This window comes from Anser brachyrhynchus (assembly GCF_964034855.1).
Source record: "Anser brachyrhynchus genome assembly, chromosome: 1".
Lineage (NCBI taxonomy): Eukaryota > Metazoa > Chordata > Aves > Anseriformes > Anatidae > Anser > Anser brachyrhynchus.
The window spans coordinates 41,808,376-41,829,122 of NC_137694.1; the positions used below are offsets into that span (position 1 = coordinate 41,808,376).

A 20,747-nucleotide genomic window follows, 5' to 3' on the forward strand; every position below is an offset into this window, starting at 1 on the left:
AAACACTTGGATAACTATTTAAAACACTGCTTCCTCGTACACTTGATACTTAATTGGCTACAACTGGAAGTGAAAGAACAAGCAAAGTGTCTGTTCAGACCTCGTTTTACAGGCTCAAGCACTTCTGATGTTTGTATTGTAACATTTAGCTAAGAATTCAAGAAAAATCCTGGTCCTGTTAAATGTAAGAGCAGATATCCCATTGTCTTTTGTGGATCCAGGTGCTTTCATTTTCCTTGACTGAGCATCTAGACACAAGATCTTGTGAAGAATTTGGAAAATGCTTCTCTTTGATTTGGTCATACACTGAATCGGCAGATAGCTAAGTAGGCTGCTTATGAGCATAATATTAAAATATATTCAGTCCCAATATTTCTTTTTATATCATGCTAAGCATGGTATAAAATACAATGTGCAGGTGCACTAGCCAAAGTGAAAGCTTGAATCCTTCATATTTTATTTTTTTTTTAACACTAGGCAGCATAGAGATAAAACCACATAGTTTTTAGTGATTTCTGATTTAATTCTAATACTTTTAATAACCTGTGACAACAATTCATCTTTGATTTTGTTTCTTTTGAGTTTTCTTTTCCATAAGGTTTAGATCAATTTGAGTCAGTAAAATGAAGACTAAACATAAAGGAAAATCAGCGACTTATGTTCTCACATGCATGTAATTTCCCAAGGACTTTAAGTTCCAGCAGTAAGACCATATAGCTTCAGATCAAGTGAAACCACTGTTCTGTACTTTTAGAGTTTGTTAATAACAAGTATTTTTATCAATTTTCTTCTGATGAGACCAATCTTCTATAAATATTTTTCAGGGTAATATGCAAAATATATCTAATTAAGAAAAACATGAGAATGTTTATAAAATCAAAAGGCCAGAAGGAGAGGAAATTGGTGCCTTTCCCACACTTGCTGTAGCATTATGGCTTCTGCTGTACTCAAGAGTGAGGTGTAGTCTGAAAGCATGAAGTGCATCGGGATGGACTTCATTTACAAAATTCAAGAGATTCATTGAAATACCCCATAGTTTATCTGTTTACTTATCTTTTAAAGAATTCATTCTGTCACTGGTTGTAATTACCCTTACTTCTAAAAGCCTTTTTTTTTTTTTTTTAAGAGCTAAATGAAGTTGCTATATACTAAATTGTGGAGAAGGAGAGAACTGGAATGCCTACAAAGGTTTAATTAAGTCTGGTAAATGAATGCCCTGTTGTAGACTCTCTTTTGACCTAATGGAGAAAATCTACTCTGTTTTAAAGAAGTGTGCATTTTCATGTTGCCCTCTAATTTTCTGAAGCTGCCACGCTCCATAAATATTTAGACATTGGTACCTTGCTGACTCAGAAGCATTGCATAACTAAAAAAAAGATGGTAGACAGACTCACTAGAGTGATGCATTGCTTTAAAAAACACTGTGTTTAAACAGAGTCCCTTTTATTGCTGCCTTAAAAAAATGTCCTCCAGGGGTAGCATTTATCTTCAATTTTGTGTTCTTAGTGCATGTGTAGGGGTCTTTCACAGAGTTCATGGCCTGCGGAGATGAGAGCACTAAAGTAGGGAGTTACTTTGAGACTTCAGAAGAGATTTTTTTGCCTAGTCTTTTCTTTTGATCCAGGCTGCCGTAGAATCATATTTTAGTTTTCTAAAAAATTCATGCAAGATGCTGAAATACTTTCATGGTTTTCTGAATCCAGAGCCAGGACTTTATTCAGGGCCAAGTCCAGCACTGTATTCCAATCAAAAATTCAACACTTACTTCTCAAAAATTCTATAATAGCTGCACAAAATCACTTTAGAAATGATCATTGTTGTATTTTGTGTTTTACAATGTCTGCTCTAGAGACCGTTGTAAAGAACAAGGTAGAGCAAATGTAAGATAACACACAGAAAAAAGAATGGGTAAGAAAAGATGAGAAAAGCAAGAATGCACCACTGGAGATAAGCAGAGTAAAAGTCTGTATTCTGTTAATTGTTTTTTGGGGGTCTCTAAGGTTTGTTTTAATGTAAGAATGTCAAGATGATGTTCATAATCATCTGTTTGGCTATCTTAAAATTATGATTAGAATTTAAACTTTTATTGAGAGTAACTGAATTGTTCATTGACTTTGTTCTTTGTTGGCATATACAAATACATACAATACACACACACGCCAAAAAAATTGTATTTGACATCACAGAGACTACCTCTCCTTCACTCCAAGTTTTCCAAGCACCAGATTAGGGACTAGGTAAAATATCTGCCACACCAGCTGTCACTTTCATGTTCCTGACAGGATTGACAATAATATGTGCCAAAAAGAATCTGTTTCTCACTGTTGCATTTTCTTAAAACCAATACACACCCCAGCTCATACTCTAACCTTAATAGTGACCTCATACATTCTTTCATCAGCATGTCAGTACATATGTATGTTGAATTTTCCAAGTATTTGGGAAGTTAACTTGCTTTGCATTTCTGAATTTACTGTTCATATTTTGTGTTTGGAGTGCATGCTGGAAGAATTTGGTGTGCGTGTTTCTTCATATTTGTTGGAAAAAGGAAGTGGAAGGTATTACAGTTTTAAATAACACCATCATCCTTTTCTGAAAACAAAACAAAACAAAACAAAAAACTAAAATTAAATAACTCCGGAATCATTTCCTAAAAAATTTTTGCCTGGGAGGCCTTCTACATACCAATAGTTATTATCCTCCAAGGTAAAATTTTCCTCAAATGCCTCCAGTAAATCATTTTTTAATTTGCATTTATGGTCAGTGCTGAGTTTGGAACAGTTTTTGGACTGCTGTTACATAGTACACTGATACTTATTTTCATTAAATGATCCTTAGATTTTTATACTGCAAGTAATTAGGAGTTTGTTAGAAAATTTAAGCTGAATCTATGTGCGTGTCAGTGGATTTTGCTTAACACCCTGAAATGTATTATAATTTCCACAGAAAAATGGAATGTCCCTTGCATCTGGGTGAGGTAACCGGCCACGTACAACAGCAAGTCAGCAGAACACACTTAATATCTCCCAGCAGGACTACTAACACCTGTTTTACTAGGGTGGGTTTTCAAATTTACACCACCCAGTGAAACTTGACATTGCCTTCCAGTACAGTTACAAAAAAAATATCATAATAAGCTATCACGTTAAAAGCTCATGGGAAATAAACAATCAGAAAAAGAAATAATGTAACTTTTTAGTCTCTTCTCTTCTTTGCATTTCTGCAGATTTTACTGGAGAGTTTGCTTATCTCACAATTTTCCCTTTCTTCAAGTTTCCCTCATTTCATTTGGCTTCACCCTCAAGGTGAACCAAGACTTCATGGCAAATTTAATCAGGTCTGAGTAGTCATAGGTCAAGGTGACAGTGCCACATTCAGCCTGCCATACCAGCATCTTGCACAGAGACTACAAATATGAAACTAAAGAGGTTCCTCAGTAGGGTCAGTGTAAGTTTCCTGTTACTGCAGGCCACATTTATTCCCATCCCATTTCCATCAGGATTTGGAAGTGTTTGGGTGTATTCTCAGCTCTTCAGACTGTCCCATACCGAGTAGTAGTAGTAGTAAAAAACGTCTTTTTCTTTACAAATAATAGTGTATGCAGTTTCTTTACAGGGAATCTTGATAAAAATGTAAGACTTTCAGATAGTTCTGCTCAAGAATCAAGATCTTTTATTATGAATATATTAACACATAAATATGTTGATAAGCATGCCCAACTGTAAATGTAAGAGTCAAGAAAGCAGATGGCTTGTATTCAGATGTGTTAAACTAGTTTAACTTGTGCAATATCAAAAGAAACCAGTTTGCTTACTATAGTATGACTATAATACTTGTAAAATGAGACCATAAGAGTTTATTTCCCGTTGGACCCTTTGAAAGTCTTAGACACTATTTTTTAGTTCCAGTTCTAGTAGAGATAAATCTGAATAATAATAATAATAATAATAATAGTAATAATAACAATAACAACAACAACAATAATAATGTTTCTGTAACAAGACCCTCCCCTTTGGAACACATAGGAATCACCTATTCACCTATTGTGGATAACATAACAGTGTAGTGAAAATCCTATACAAATATTTCAAATACGATTTCATGACAACTCTTCTCAGAATACAGGTAAATCATCAACAGTGCCAAACTGAATGTAATGAATGCATGGCATAGAAGGTGTTTCTTTTGATGACTTAGGTTACTGATTGGTACTTTTCTAAATAATTACCATATTTTACAATTAATAAATATTTCTTTTTTTTTTTTCTGAATCAGGTACATTTTGTCTCACAAAATATATACAATGCAAAATCATTAGGGAGTTTTTATATTTTAATTGTATTAACCTTTGAAATTTTTTCTAAAAATTTTCTTTTTCTGAAGAGGTGAGAAGAACTTGAAGTGTGCTAAACGTCTGTTTTCAAGTGAAGAACAAAAGAGGGTTCTCAATGCCAAATATTATTTCTGTCATCATTTAAGAATCACCCAGACTCCCAAACACTATTGAAAATGTGGCATTTAAAGAATGGATAGGCAGATGGATGAAGATATTGGACTGGGTAATCCATTTTGCCGTACCAGTTTTAATCTAGGATGATGCTGTTGGCTTCAGCAGAACCTCCTCGGAGTAAACTGGCTAGCAGGAATGTGTGTTTGGGCCCAAGTTGCACTGTGTGCAATGCATGAGTCAACAATGAACAGAAACTGAAATAAACTTGTCTTTCTTAATCTCTGACAACAGCTTTAGGTGTAGCAGGCTATTCAAAATCATAAATTTGGCCAAAAAGTAGATATTCCAGGTAGTGGAGTTTTTGTTTGTTTGTTTGTTTTTGCTTTTAATATGTATATGTGAGAATGTACGTGACCTAGTCTCATACTGCTCCCCATTATGCGAGTGAGGATGAGAGTTTAGGCCACGTACCTGGAAATATTTTTCCATTTCTTCCAAGTCATTCCGTATAACTAAGTCTACATGGACAGTTTCATAGTCTTCCTGGCTCCAAAATGTGCACAAGAAATGCTTTTATCCACACACGAACATGTCTCGGTTGCTTGCCTGAATCTCTGTACTTTTTAGAATCCACAGTTAAGACCAGAGCTAAGACTAAACCAGTAGCCAGAACTCTAAAGGTAGTATTTCTCTGTCCTTGTGTCCATGTGAAAGTCAGAAACACAAATAAGATCTGCTCTTCCATTTTTCATTTTATTCATTTTATACAGGCTATGTATTGTGAATATTTAGAGGCCAGTATGCTATCTTTAATTCCTGATTTGTGTTTTTATTTGGTTTTGATTCTACTAGCACTACAGAACTTGAATGAGAATGCACTGTGTGGTAAAAATGCATAATTTTCTGCTTTTTAATTCATTTAAATCCATTAACCTCCTGCTCATCTTAGTGATGAACATCCATATGAAAGTGAAAGAGTGAAATACAGCTCTCAAATCAGATTAATACTCTAGGGAAATTATTTAAGAATAAATCTTGCTGGTGAAGTGGATTTGAAGAATATCTCATGCCATAGTTCTAATCCCAAAGGACATCTATTCAATATTCATTAAAAAAAATAAAATAAAAAAATCAGCCATCAGAAACACTGGTGAAATTTTTACAAAGCAAACCTTTTACCAGGTTTTATTTGGGGCTTTACATTGTGGTTCAGAATGTCAAAACACATACAGAGCTATGGAAGATAGTGCAGAATGATGTGCTGACAGAAATTACAGTTTTACATTTGATTCCAAAATAATCAAGAGAAATTTAGAAGCATATATGTGTAGAGCGTGTTCTGTTCTTCAGAACTAATCCTGCCAGAACTAGACAAATCTCAACTCACATATACGTCTGTATGTTCTCATAAACTATGCTGTCATAAAGTCAACAAGAAAAAAATTAGTCAAGCCAAGATATTTTTCAGAGCTTCTTACAAATACAGAAGAACATCATGCTGTATTAGTCATCATTACTTGTCTTCTGAGTAGCCCACAATTAAATTGATGCTTGGAAGTGAAGAAAGTGTTGTCTGCCAGACAAAAGAGATGAAAGCTAGTCTTGGAAACAGCAGAAATAATTATTAAAAAAAATAGACATATTCTATATGTTGAGTCACTGGTGAGTACAATCCCACAAATGAGCTCTTCCTGTAAGTCTGCAGACTGCTGGGTATTAAGTACTACTGTTTATCTACATGCAAGTCCCACAGTCTGGTTTAGTGATTTATTTCAGTCAGTAAAAATTCAAAAAGCTACCAGTCAAAAGCAGATTACCCACAACTACAGCATGTAATATGTTACAGTAGTTTTGCAATGTATCTTCTTTGTATGCCATATAATGTAATAATAGTGTTGCAGTTGTGATATTGCTGCTTATTTGTACATAATTGTTTTAAATATAATCCCCTAAAATGTGGGTGTAGAAATATCTTGGGACTCGCTACTATTTATGGTGTAAGTATTTCAGATGCATTTTTCACAAGGTTATGTGTACGAACAACATTAAAAGGATTTGATTTACACAAGCAGCTTAATACTTAAAAAGCATAATTCAGTAGGCTTAATTTAATAAGTATCAAATGATGTTATCTGATGATGCCTACAAATCTAAATTCCTAAATTATCATCCTCTTAGCTGAGTTTACTTGCACCCATGAAGCTGGAACTACATTTCAGAATAGGATAAATTATTCTTCAGTTTTGATAAGGAAATGGTTATATTATTAGAGATGATAGTCTTTGTTTACCTCTGACAAGCAGTCTCTTGTAATACTGATTGGCTTTCAACATTTTTATTTGAATAGCTAGGTGGACAAATACCTACATGGCAATGAAGATGTATTATATCATTAATTATTTAACTATTCCATTTTTAGGTTTTAATATTTTTAATGTGGCAAATCTGTTATTCAACACACTTCATTTCTTTCAGTCTTTTGAACCTTTAGTATAAACTAAGTGATTTGAAACAAATAATATTTGTGAGTAACAGTGATGTGATTTCAGCAGCAGTACGTTCTTAGCAATTAAGCAATACAAGCTATGTTCTTATCAATACAAGCAAATTTGATTCACTTTCTGTGTCTTGATATGTAAGATTTGGGATCTGTGTATCCTGATTTATGTACTGAAGCAAACTGCATCTGCTACAACACTTTGTATTTCTTATGATACTGTTCATGTTAATGGGAAACATCACCTCTGTTGTGAACTTGTGCTGTTTGAAAGTAAAATTCATTACAAAATTGTGGGCATATTTCATAAAATTTGTCTGGCGTCTACATGAAGTATTACAAAGCAAAATCCTTAGTCCTTAATGTTTAAGCAGGTAGATTTCTATATATGCAGTGTTAGCACTCGTAAGAGTTTACCCCAGTGTATAATAATGCCACCACTAACTACTTAAATAAACATGGGCTTCAGGGATTCATACCACTCTTGATTGAAACAGTATTGAGGAGTAGAAACTGCTTGAAATCTCTTAGAGCTTTTGTAATTGAAAAATTACTCTCATCTGTTGGTAAGTTTGAATAAAAAGTGTTTGGGGCTGCTAGGGTTTGAGTTCAAAGAATAACTGCGGTTTGCCAAGGCAAGAAGTAGGTAATTAAAGCAATGTTTATAGACACACTGAAAGCTTCAAAATGGGACAACTTTAAGGCTAACTTCTAGACTGGAAAGGAAAGAAAGTGAAAATAACCCACAAATGTATTAATGGATGTCTTATTGAATCTTCTAACAGTTCCTGAGAGTTTTATAGTAACTGCAGTTATTATCAGAAAAATGACTGTAAGAGTTATGTTCTGACATTTTCTGTGTATTATGTGGCTGTGAGTTGCCACACCAAACGCTCAATTCACAAGCCAGAACAAGACTTTATTATAAAGCTAACACTGCAGCCACAGTCTATTGTCTGAAAGTTGGCCTCTGTTATTAATTCATGCAGCACCACCAACAGGAATGACTTTGGACTTAAGGTTTGTGTTGCAGATCTCTTGGTGAACCATGAAGCAAAACAGAATTTTCTTTGTAGTTCTGCAGTATATTAAGTCATTGGTGTTAATAGTAATGACTTGATTTGTCTGCAAGTTTAAGAGATGTGATTTCAAAGACATGTACAAGTAGATGTATACACGTAAAATAACCAGGCACCATTTCTATAAGATAATTAATTTTTATTATTTTTCATTTGAAATGTATGTTAAGACTTAGGCTTATTATTTTCTAAATATTTAGTATTTCAGGTAGATATTGAGATGTTTTCATAGCACTTAAAGGTTTAAGTGGGCCTTATCAAATTAGGTGTTTTTTATAGCGATGGCCTCCTGAATTACTGCAGAGAACACATGTCCATTATGAAAAATGCCTTGGTTATTCTAAGAGATCTGCTAGGAAGTATTGATTTGGTTATTTGGAGGTGAGCATTACTTACTTCAGTCTGTTTTTGTTTTTTTCCCCTTTAGCTTCTAGTACTTAGTGTCAGAACAAAATTTCCCATCTTTGAAGTAGTTTCAAAGTAGTAGTAATAGTTTGAAGTTCTACATTAAAGTTGATTTGAAAGTTCAGAGAGGGTCTAAGTTATACAGCTTATATCCAAACAAAACTTAATTTCTGTTAAATTCTTCGGGACAGGAAAATTTCCATTTGAATTGGTTTCTTCTGTAGTTGACATTGTTTAAAGGTCAAGTACAGATATTCTCATTGTGTTCTTTATTTTCATGGCTGATCCAGGTGCGTAGTTGGAGGTCAGGACAGAGCCAGCCCAATTCCTTGCTGTTGCCCTCAGGAGTGGCTCAATCTCCCTTTCCCTCCTCCCCATCTTCCACATCCTCTCCCAAATCATGCCTTTCTCAGGCTTGGACACACCCTGTCCTCCACTGACTCCTGTGCTCATGTGACTGCATAGGAAACCGGAGTGACTAAAATAAGATTGCCTGTTTTGCTGGGTGAGTTTTCTGCACTGAGCCAGCTCCCAGTGTGCTCAGAGAAGTGTTGAAGCCAGACGAGGTGGCAGCAGCAAGGCCCCACGCCTGGGAGGAGGAGGTGAGGAAGAAGCAGATCATCCCATTTTAGCTGCAGCCAACTTTCAACTCACTTGGCTGTGTCACATCACTATCTCTTATGAAATGACCTGGTTTATTTATCTATTTATTTATCTATTTATTTATCATGATGTGCAGCTACATAAACATTTAAGAAAATGATAGTTAATGCCTGAGTATCTGTAAGTACAGTGCTTGGCCAGAGCTGAGCTGGAGTAATCTAATTGATTTAGAGGAATGGTTATACCACTTTCACAGATACACAGATTGGTGACACCAGCCAAACTGATTTATGAAAGCTTAATTGTGAACCCCAACTTAGCAGTAACTTTAATAAGAGTTAGCTGCAGAGTTGTATTTTTTTTTAATTGATTTAGGAGAGAGATTGTTTATCGTTCCCTATATATAGTAACGTGTTCTTAAAAACAGTTAAATAAGTGTAGGAGAAGACTTTTTAAAAGATGTTGTTGCTACTGGAGTTTATTGTGCTTAACAAGCTCATATCTAAAAGTTTTGTAGATGCTTATATGTCTATAAAAACTACCTGTGGGTCAAGAAAGTCTGTGTAAACTCATAATATATACTTCTAGGGTCAGTAGTAAAACGAATGTTTCTATTCCTTTTAGCTACTAATATTTGCTAAGAATAAAGGCAGAACTGCAATCATACAAAGACAATAATAGTTACGCCCTCCTCTCAGCATAGAAAAGATACTGTCAACAAAAAAGGAGTTTTCATTCCAGGAATGAATTTACCCCTCATGTTATAAGGGTCGAAAGCTGCTCATATGAAGTTTTGTAAAATGTGTAAACATTCAAATAAAATTAAGTGCTTGGACTTGATCTACTCCAGGTTTATGGTTTTGGTGCTGAATTTTCCTTATTTCTTTTAATATTTTTCAATGAAAATAGGCATTTAAATTATATTGTTAATTTTTTGTATGTGTGCGAGTAGTCAAATTGCCTTAAAAGTATCTGTCGATCTAAAAAAATGTAATTTAAAATCATGTCTGTTGAAGCCACTTGACATAGGACATCTCTTTACACACCATTATTTTGTGTTGATAGGAACATTTTTTGACATACAAAGTTGTTAATTGAAAGATGTTACATTTATATTTGCTTCATAGAACCTGGGAGGGAGGGGGAAAGCAGGAAGGGACAGTAATTTAAATGAATTTTTTGGAACATTCTGGCTCCCTAAACTGAAAAATAGAAACATAAAAAGAGTTAATTTAATGCTGTGACTAGTCATTGTACAGGCAGAATTGTGATCCTTTTATTGGTCTATATTTAGGCTACATTTTTTTCTGCTCTTCCCTAAAGCTGTCTGTAGCAACTGTAAAATTATTCTAAACCATCAGCAGTAGTGCAACATGTCCTTTACTAAGTGAGCACTTTTCAGGGTATCATAAACTTTAATTAAATTAAAATTTTTTAGCATGAGATTTGAAGGACAAAAATAGAGAATAAGAGATCACTGTGACATCATTTTCACAAAATTCTACATCATTCCAATGAAATACTTTTGCTAAAACATTTGTTGGATGTTTTTACTTTCATTTTTTCAGCTCACTCAGTCACCCACATCTCCAGACATATATTCAGTGTCCCGTATGGATGCTTTCATTGCTGTTCCTTTGTAGTGTATCAAATCCAGTTTTATGTTAAGTAGGTGGGTTGCTGATTTGCCAGCATGCCATTCTGGATTGGGCATTTATGAATTGTTTTTAAGCACCAAAGTGGACAATGAACGCTTTATATCAGTTCCCCAATTAGGAGTAATCATTCTTGCTAAACTTTGGTAAAGAGCTGTAGTATGCGATGAATGTAAAGTATTCATTCCTGGGCTGTTTCTTTTTTTTTTTTTTTCTCCCTACATTTTTACTTCAGTACATTTTGTCAAATAGTCTTATGCTGCTTGTTATTTCTGTTCATATTGCAGATTGAGAATGTTGATGTTTGCCTTAGCTTTCTGGCAGCCAGAGGCGTAAATGTCCAAGGTCTTTCTGCGGAAGGTAAGAGAAGCAGATCATCAGAACAAATAATTGGATTCTTTTTTCCTGAAAATTAATTTTCATAATACAAATTATTTGTACTTCTATACCAAACTGCAGCTGTCTTGAGTGGAATTCAAACATAGATTAATATATTACAGTGAGAGAGAGAGTGTGAGAAAAATTTAGATTTCCCTTTAATTTTCCCTTGCAAATGAACCAAGAAATTCAGTATGTTTATGAAACCTAAGGCACATTTTAAAATAATATCTTTATTTTCAAATATATTAATCTTTTCATGTTATCTCCACAATATCAGATAGGTAGAGTTTTTTCCATGTATACATTTCTCATGTATGGGTTTGTGTATGGGTTTCAAAACCACAAACATCGGTGTAAAAATCTTGCTTAGATGTGTAAACTCATGGAATACTATTTTTTAAGAGCATTTATTACCGGTAGTAATGTTGTAAGGATGCCTATGAAATTTATTTCATTATTTTGATATAATGTATTAAGTGAATGAGCAAATGGTCTTGCCGCTTATATTATAACCTTTTTTAATATATTAGTCCTTGCCTGATACACTTATAAAAGTATAAAATCAAAACCATTAAAATACCAATACTTTTAATTAATATGTAATATTTGCCATATTAATATAAAATTAAGTCAGGTGGATACTTTATCTTTTAGATTAATACAATGGATACAAGATTTTGGCCTGTAAAGGATTAAGTAGTTCTGCAAGCTGCTGTGCATCTTCGAAATCCCTTTGACCTCCGTAGCTGCTGAAGCTTTTAGTTATTAACAAGATGCAACCTTATATTATTTTTTTTATTTTTATTTTTATTTTTTTATTTTATTTTTATTACAACTAAAAGATTTTTTAAAAAAATATATATTTTTTTTTAAGAGATGGTAAATTTCATTGATTTTTAGATCACAGAAGAAAAATCTTGAATGATATAGCTAGTGTTTGATTTTAAAATTAACTCAATTAACTCACCATTGTCATCCTTCACCATCTAGTACCTTTCCAGTATCTTAACAGAAGTGTATCATAACTATAACATATGTACTGTCTCTTTTTCTATACTTCTCAAATTATGGAAAGATCCTTAACTGATTCAAAGGAACCTCTGTATATACTGTAGATATGATGGTGGGATACTGAATATTTACATGTTGCTATTCATCTCAAAGCTGTTTAGAACTCAATTTTTCAGCAAAGACTATTTTTACATGCATACAAAATAAGAATCAGATGTGTGAAGAGCATAAATTTATTACATGACAATACTCTTTGTTTGATACCATGACATAATACAACACCCGTTTTCCTTTCTACTTCATAAACTTAAAATTGGATTGCATTCTGTAATACATGCCTTCATTCATACCTTTTTTTTTTGCTTTGGAAAATAGTTTTTAAAAGATAGAAGCTTCAACTGTTTGGCATTAAGTGCAAATACTACCAAAAGCAATATTGCTATATAGTTTTAAATGCAAGGACTATTTTAAAAACACTTTTATTAATCTTTAAAACAAAATTTTAATAAGGCAGACTTTGAGTTCTGACGTAAGATTAAAACAAGTTTTGCTGTTTTGCAGTTAGTCGTGACTCCGGTATAAATCTAATGTCTTTGTAGTGACGTTAGTGCAAACTGACACAGAAGTGTGACTCCTTTAAATATACCATTTCTAGCACGTACAGTCCTGAACAATTTGCTTGAAGGGAAGGAATTGAGAAAAGCTGGCATGCTTTTTTATCATTAAATTATCAGGTTACCTTCATAGTGTTTTGTCAGCACATTTATGTTTAAAATTAAGTTTAGAAACAGGTAAGGCTGTTTCTCATAATAGGCTTTGGTGAATGTGTCTTGTCACATAAATTGGGTCATTTATTAATGCATCCTTCAGACAGTTTCTGGAACAGTAAACAATGATCTTAACAAAGATTAAAGATTTCACAACCAGTTTCCCACCTCATTTCAACACTTGAGCAAGGAGGTCTAGAACCAAAGTTGTTTTCCAGTCTTGACTGCAAAATCTGTACTGGAGAACCCAAATGATAAATAATAAACCAGTTGCTACTAAGTAAAACACTCCCCTCCTCTTCCCTACAAGAGTTTAGTACATATTAGAATTTTCATCTTCACAGGGAAGAAGAGGAAGTATGGATACTCAGAACAAATTTCCATTTTGCAAAGTACATAGTGAAGTCCAGGATTGTGTTTGCTTTTGAGAAAAGATCGAGTCTAAGGGCTACAATGCTTGATGGTCTGTTCATGTATACATCAACATTTCACATAATTTTATTAAAAGGAAATTAATATGGTTTAAAATACATTAATATGAAAGTGCTTGTTTATAAACTGTGTTTTAAACATTACCTCAGAAAGGCTATGTAGCACATACAACACAATATTTAGATTTGCAGGAAAGACAGAAAGATTGTAATGTTAGGTTACAAGTCTACTGGCCTAATGAAAACCTTTCACAAGAAGCCCAGTGCCAAAGAAAATTAATAATGAAGATATGAACAGACCTAAGTGCTGCAGATAATTTAATTAAAGCCCCCTGAGTCGTCTTTTTCTGACACAGAGATCTGTTATGAGCAAAGAATAACATTAGCCTTTTAAAACCTTTATCTCAGGCTGGGCAAAGACAAAGAGAAAGGAATGGGATACATGAGGATGCTACTTTGAGTCAACAGAATTTCATATGGGAAGCTATTTTAGCCTCAAGTGAAAGCTGTAGTTTTGAAGTCTTTATTAATCAGTACTGGCAGTCTGACATATAAACCTAGAAAATCATGTAACTGGAAAGTTCAGAGATGTAATCACACACCTTATGGTCACCTCTTTTTATTGTTGTTTTCCATTAATCTGTGTCTCTTATGTTCCTTACTAATTCTTGTGAATGCATATAGACTTATGAACGAGGTTGTTATCATCTCTTTTCAATTTTTTTAGCAGTCATTATTTACTTCCACTGTGCACAGAATTTTACCAAGAATCCAGAAGAGGAATTGAAAGCAACTAGTTAGAAGGGGAGTGTTCCTAAAGCCAGAAAGAATTCAGATTTTACTAATTGTAAAAGAAGTTTCCCTGCTTCCCAAGAATCCTTGTACTTTGTTGCGTCTGTGTACTGTATTCACTTGAGATTATATATATTATATAAGGTTAGGTTTAACCTTCTTTATGACCATGCACATTTGACTCATCATGTGGACATTATGGAGATATGTTTCTTGCAACAATGACACACAAATAATTGAAGATAACAAACAATAACGTATCAGCGACAGTTAACATGTCCCCAATTGTAGAGATAAATGCGGAAAGGCATAAGCATGTATAGGTTTATGTACATAAATGTTTGAGTATAAAACTGTTACAAAGCTGAAAGTGTAAAACCACAGTTTTCACTCATTTCTCTTTTTTTTTTTTTTTTAATAGAAATAAGGAATGGAAATTTGAAAGCCATTTTAGGGCTGTTTTTCAGTTTGTCTCGGTACAAACAGCAGCAACATCATCAGCAACAGTACTATCAGTCTTTGGTGGAGCTACAACAGCAAGTCCCTTCACCTTCAGCTGAAAGCAGCCAGTCCAAAACACACCAAGATATGCAGTCGAGGTAGGTTAAAAAGTTAATTTTCTTATGTGTAAAAGCTTTTTATTTGCCTGTTCAAAAAGGAGATGTTCATGTGGAAAAAAAAAATAGTTCACCTTAAAAAAGGCTTAAAAGACTAGCTTTTTTTAATTGTTATTTTTGTACCAGTTATTTTTGCAATAGATGTAGGAAAACAATATTTATTTAAGTGTCTGTTTGGTGTTGAGCTTGCATTTCTTGAGAGTAAAGCTACAGTGAGTGCAGAAAACCTTCCCAATTAAATTTAGTTCAATTTTTAGTTAATTTCAAGGCATTCTTCATATTTGTTTCTACAGTCCTTTGCACAGTAAGAGATGGTTAGCACATCTTCAGGTTAGAATACTGATTATTTTCATGTTTTCCTCACATGGGGAGGCAAAATAGAGGAAAGACACAATAGTTTCATTTATTATAAAATCTTTTTGTTCCCATGCATTGTGTTTTTGAGTGCCTAATTCTATTCGTGTGGTTTTTGATTTTTTTTTTTTTTTACTTTGAAGAAGTTTTTTGTTTCTTTTAAGAGGACAATTTAAGATTTAGTTAGTAAAGCAAGAAATTCAACAGAAAACTGTTGAATTACATTACTCTCAGACTGAAGCTGAAGAAATATTTTCAGAAAGTCGTTGCCTATTGGCCATGACAAAAGAATCAGTTTAAGTACAAATTTCTATTCAAATGGAAAGAGTATTTTCAGAGTATACTTTACTGAGAAAAAAAAAAAAAAAACTATTCTCATATAGGGCTATGTAAAGTGAATTTTTAATGAAGAACTTTATACATTGCTCTGTAGGTATTAATACTTGTTTGTACTTGTTTGATTTAATATTTTCTTGTTTAAAAGATTTTGCATACTTCATTAACAATTGCATATCTAGAATGTGATAAATCCATGAGTAAAAGTATCAGACTACAATAATTAAATTTTGGTTCTTGAGTCCTTAACATCTAAAATACACTTTCCTGTTTATAGTAAACAGCCTATTTCTTCAGTTGAGTAAACCTTTTGCACTTCAGCCCAATAGAAATCTTTGCCTTGAATTTAAGAATGTTATAAAAATAAATTTATAGCAAAATGTTTTTGGTGGCATTTCTGATTACCTCATTTGATACAAAAATTAAGATACACTTGCATTTGCCTGGGACACTACAATGTGAAATGCATTTTTTTTTCTTTGCTTCTGAAAATTAATCTCTTTGAATGCTTTTTCTGTGAAGTTTGCTATTAACATGTAATGTAGGGAATTACGGCACCATCCGGGAAGACTCTAAGCACTCTGAACATTTTCTGAAGTTGATTTTCTGCTTTCTGTAAGACATTTAAGAGGACATTACATCTTGTTATTCAGAAATCAGACGTTGTTTTCTATCATAAGGAAGATATTTTGATTGTGGGTCTAGAAGTGTTCACTGCTTTAATCAGTGGAATCAAGGGCTTAGCCAGCTGTATGCAAATACCTTTGGTTATTGGGTTTTGTTTAGAATTTAGTAAAACTGAAACATTTTCTGCTTTTCCAATTTAGCCATGGTGTATTTTTAATAAAAATAGTTATCGTGTTCCTTTGTATATCACCACTATTGCAAGGAATTCTGTTTGTCCAAAAAAGCTTGGAGCAAAGCAGTTGTTTATGATTTGGAAGACAGCGATTGCACACTAGTCCTTTGTCTGCTCAGGAACGGTCGGCAAAGGGGGGATGGAATTTTATAAAGCTTTTCTTTCATTATAATTTCCAAGATCTCACGGTCCTTCAGTGCCTATTTCTCCTCTTCTCCTTTGTTATGAACATACTTCATTATGGAGAAAGGCAATCTTTCTGTGTCCAAAATCCCAGTTTTCATACTTTCATAAAATGACATCCCAGGATGGTTTAACGGGATTTCTACTTCCATCAGTGTGCTTTAGACTTCCTAATTTAATGCTGGGAGTCTTAATATCACCTCACTCCTTTATATTTATATACATATTGTTGATAGTTATTTATAATCATATTTCAGCTACAAAATTTTTCAATGTAAAAAATTGTTATACCAAGATTAATACTGTCTTTCTTATTTCCTACCTATAAACTGAAAGCAAGATTTTGTCTGTTTCCTTTCACATATACATAAATTGAATTTTTCTCACCAGAAATTTCTGTACTGTCTGAGAGAGTAAGATTTTCTCTACCCATACATTTTCCATAAAGGCTGTAAAGATAAAGAAAGGTCCCTAGTTCTGAAAAGTGTCTGAATGAAAGATTTTTATCTTCTGTTGTAAATGCTTCTAGTATTCTGAGCAGTTAGCAAAACAAGGAACTCCAGAACTTAGAAACAAACAAATATAAATATATAGATAAATATGGATTTTTTTTAATATAAATTTTCTCTTTCATTTGCCATTGTTTTGAAGTAATAATAGGAAATTACAATTACATGTCCACTTCTAAGAAGAAATTACTGCATTTGAAAAATACGGTCTCCTCAAATACATGTGCATATACAAGTGTCTTTTGATTTAAACTGTATATAGAAGACTTAGCAAGCCTTCCCTTCATAGCAATCATATAATTTAACTCTATATTTTTTCCATCAAAGCACATATTTTGGAAAATCAAAATGATTTGCCAAACAGCCTTTTTAATCTTAAGCTAGTAATGAGTAAATAGAGGATTCCATTTAGATTCCATTATTTCCAAAATATTAAATTAATAGAAGACAACTCCTTTGATGGGATTCATCTTGCCTGCCTTTTGCTGTGGACAGGTAGCTTACATGTCTCACAAGGCTAATTTCTAAAATATGATTGCTTTCATGGCGACCATGTCTCAGCATTAATTACAGGGGTAACTAGATGACCTTTAAAGGTCTCTTCCAACCCAAACCATTCTATGCTTCTGTGATTCCATGACTGACTGATTTAAGGGCAGAATTTCCAGAAGGTCCTTGTGAACTCATATACTGTTTCATTTGACACTTGAGACTTTTAGATATGTTTGAGAAAAAAAGTATTTTCATACAGATTCTTGAACCTTCCTCCTTCATTGAATGAAGAATAATGAGAAGTAGTAAAACCTAAGGTGTGTAATAAAGTCACATTTTTTTCCTATGTTGTTACACATAATTATTAACTCAATAATGGATAATCTAACTTATATCAATAATAGAGTAATTTTGCATTTTTTTTCTAAAGCAGTGGTGATAAAACTAGCTATTTCATATTAAAGACAATTTATTACAAGTTTATAAAGCAGCAATGACTCCCTTTCTCTATTAGCCTGTTGCAGTTCTAAATGTGCCTTTAAAAATTCTTAATATGTTCTGTTTTCTTACATTTTATACTGTGAAAAGTATATGGTGTATATATTGGGAAAATTATTTGGGAAATACACATAACGGAAATTCTTTTCCATTAATTTGGTCTGTGGTCCTTTATTACCTAGCAATAGTTCTTTTGGATTTTCCAGAGGAGCAAGTAAAATCACTTCATTAGTAGGGCAGAAGTGAGATAATGAACACAGTAGACAATGGCACATTCATGTTTACTCAGTAATAGCTTAGTTCTTCAAAGCTATTTTGACTAAATTTTAAAATAGTTTGTGAAAATTACCTTATGGGTAGATGACAAAAAATATTTTTGAACCATTATGTAAATTTAAATATGCTTAGTGTGTACCTTTCATATGTGTGTGCACATACAGGCAGAACCAAAACAAATATACTATATATTTTACAGACTTTTTACTTTCTATATATTTTACAGACTTTTTACTTTTTAAAAGCACTCTGTTTCACATTTCATGTAACGATTAAAGTCTTTGAAATTATGTCTTTATAATTGCAGATACTCTTAAGTTATATTATTCTCAGGTCCTAACAAATGTATCTACATTTGGTCAGTGTGACAACACTTTTGTGTTCCTAATCCCATGTAATCTGTCCCTAACCAAGCTCAGAATTGTGAAAAGTGTACACACTGAAGCTTGCAAGATTCTGCATGTGAAAGAGTCTCATTGGCCTATGTAATTCTAAGCACAACAGCTAAATTTCAAATTAAAATCTAAAAAGAAAGAAGAAAGTTGATTTATGGTGAATGGAATTTCAATGCAAAGAATATGTTTTATATATGGTAGACTGTAATTTTTTACTGCTAAGTATAAGAACTCTTAAAATGATTTAGACAATTAGTGGAAAAGTCTGTGGTAAATAATAAATGGTAACTCACGGGAGAGAACAGTTTTAAATAGGATTTCTGATTTCTTTTTATCCTAAAATTTCCTACATTCTTGTATGACTAGCTGTGGGAATTGAATACTTCAAAATCTGAGGTAGGCACTTCACTATTTAGTTATGACTTTGTTGCTGCTTTGAGATTTTGTTAAAAAAAAAAAATACCGTGCTGGTGGCCTTATTTATATCTGTCAGTACAGATACATGACAACAATGGTTACATTATATTTTTATGCTTCACTTTGCTAGTGGATTCCATTATCACAGCAATACATCTAAACGTTCTACAGTGATGATCTTTCAACCACCCAGATACTAAGAGAAAACACATGTGGATGAAAGAAGTTCTGTCTCATTTATGGATTAGGCAGTAACTGGTTTCAGTAAGCTGTCAGCAAAATTCCACAAGACGGACAAACTATTTTATCACGTACAGGAATGATGAGCACAGCTTGAGGTCCAGATGGATTTTGTTAAATTTGTTATATTAAAAGAGCACCCTGGTTTTCCTAAGCGCATAAACAAAGTTAGGTAGCTGATTTCTACAGGCAGTTGCATATATAACTAATGTAATGAACTCGGTTTCATGTTGCCTCCCTCTTAGAAGTACTGGGGAAAAAATGAAGCATATTGGACACACAGCTTGTGCTGTGTGAAACAGTAATGCAAATGTAGTGGTTATGATTATGAATTTAAATAGCTCCATGCCAGACTACTGGCAATTCCTATGCCAATCTTGGTTCCACCACTGTCAGTTTAGAAAAAGGCCTTTATTTCAGTATTCATGAGGTTTAAAATACAACCTTAAGAGTCGGTGCAATGTGCATTGCACTGACAAAGGCTAAAAAATGAAATGTGTGAACAGTCATTTCTCTGTTAATCGAAAGCAAAGTGATGAACCTAGACTCTTCTCTATCCTTAGCTCTTGTCATTGCTAGTCACTTGGTTTTAATGAAGAGAATCAGGTATGCTGTTCCTGCTTTGTCCACTAAAGAATCATTATTCAATGACTGCAAAGAAGAAAAATCAGGAAAAGGTTTATTTCTTCTTTTACTAGTAGGGTCCTGAGCAGACAAACTATTAGCCAAATCTGATGTGTTTTTATGCATCTGGGAGATAATGCAGAATGAATTGCATTGCTTAGTGTGATTGCACAGGTATGTGCAGCAGCTGACCTTCAAACGGACCTTTGGCCTTTCATTTTACTTTAAATGAGATATCCTTCTATCTTCAGAATCAGTTTTGGCCCCCCTTCCATACCTTAAAGACACAATCATTACAGTCCTTACAATTTCCAATGAAAGGAACTTCTGATGCCTTTACAGACCAGGGCATGAAGTTCCTTCATCCTTGTAGTCCTGATCAGAGCCCAGGTAACTAAACTATGTAGTATCACTGTGTACTAATTAAATCAGTTAGCTGTGTGCCTAAACAAATAGGTTACATGTAACAATGTTGAGTTGCATAAATCGGAGATTTATTCCTGTGATAAGCACTATATAGGTTATCGGGAAAAGTGATTCTTCTTGCATATTCCATTTGTTTACCTCACACAAATATCAAATTTATTTACACATTTTATATAACTCTTATTGCATGCTGGAGCTTATTGCAATTTCAGGCGTTCTCTAGGCCACGTCTATGATATGTTGGCAGAGCAACATCTAAAAAAGACACCTTCATTGCCTCCTAAATATTAAGATTTCTGTCAGTTTCATTTGCAACTATTTTATTTTTTTTCTAAAATGGCTGAGTTTTGACACAGTATGCAAAGAAGCCTGAGCAGTATTTGTAGTTTCATAATACACCCTTCTGTTGCAGATGACCAACTTAGAAATTACTGTACTCAAAAGGGATAC

General features: G+C 33.4%; 1 protein-coding gene across 41 annotated transcripts in view; it reads left to right on the plus strand.

Moving 5' to 3' along the window:
• NAV3 (neuron navigator 3) overlaps window positions 1-20,747 on the plus strand; it is a 555,833-nt gene that overhangs the window by 382,125 nt on the left and 152,961 nt on the right. For all 41 annotated transcript variants that reach the window (XM_080604524.1, XM_080604504.1, XM_080604505.1 and 38 more), the window contains 2 exons: window positions 10,977-11,049; window positions 14,493-14,670. In XM_080604524.1, the coding sequence (XP_080460650.1) occupies window positions 10,977-11,049; window positions 14,493-14,670 (251 nt within the window). The remainder of the gene's footprint in view (window positions 1-10,976; window positions 11,050-14,492; window positions 14,671-20,747) is intronic.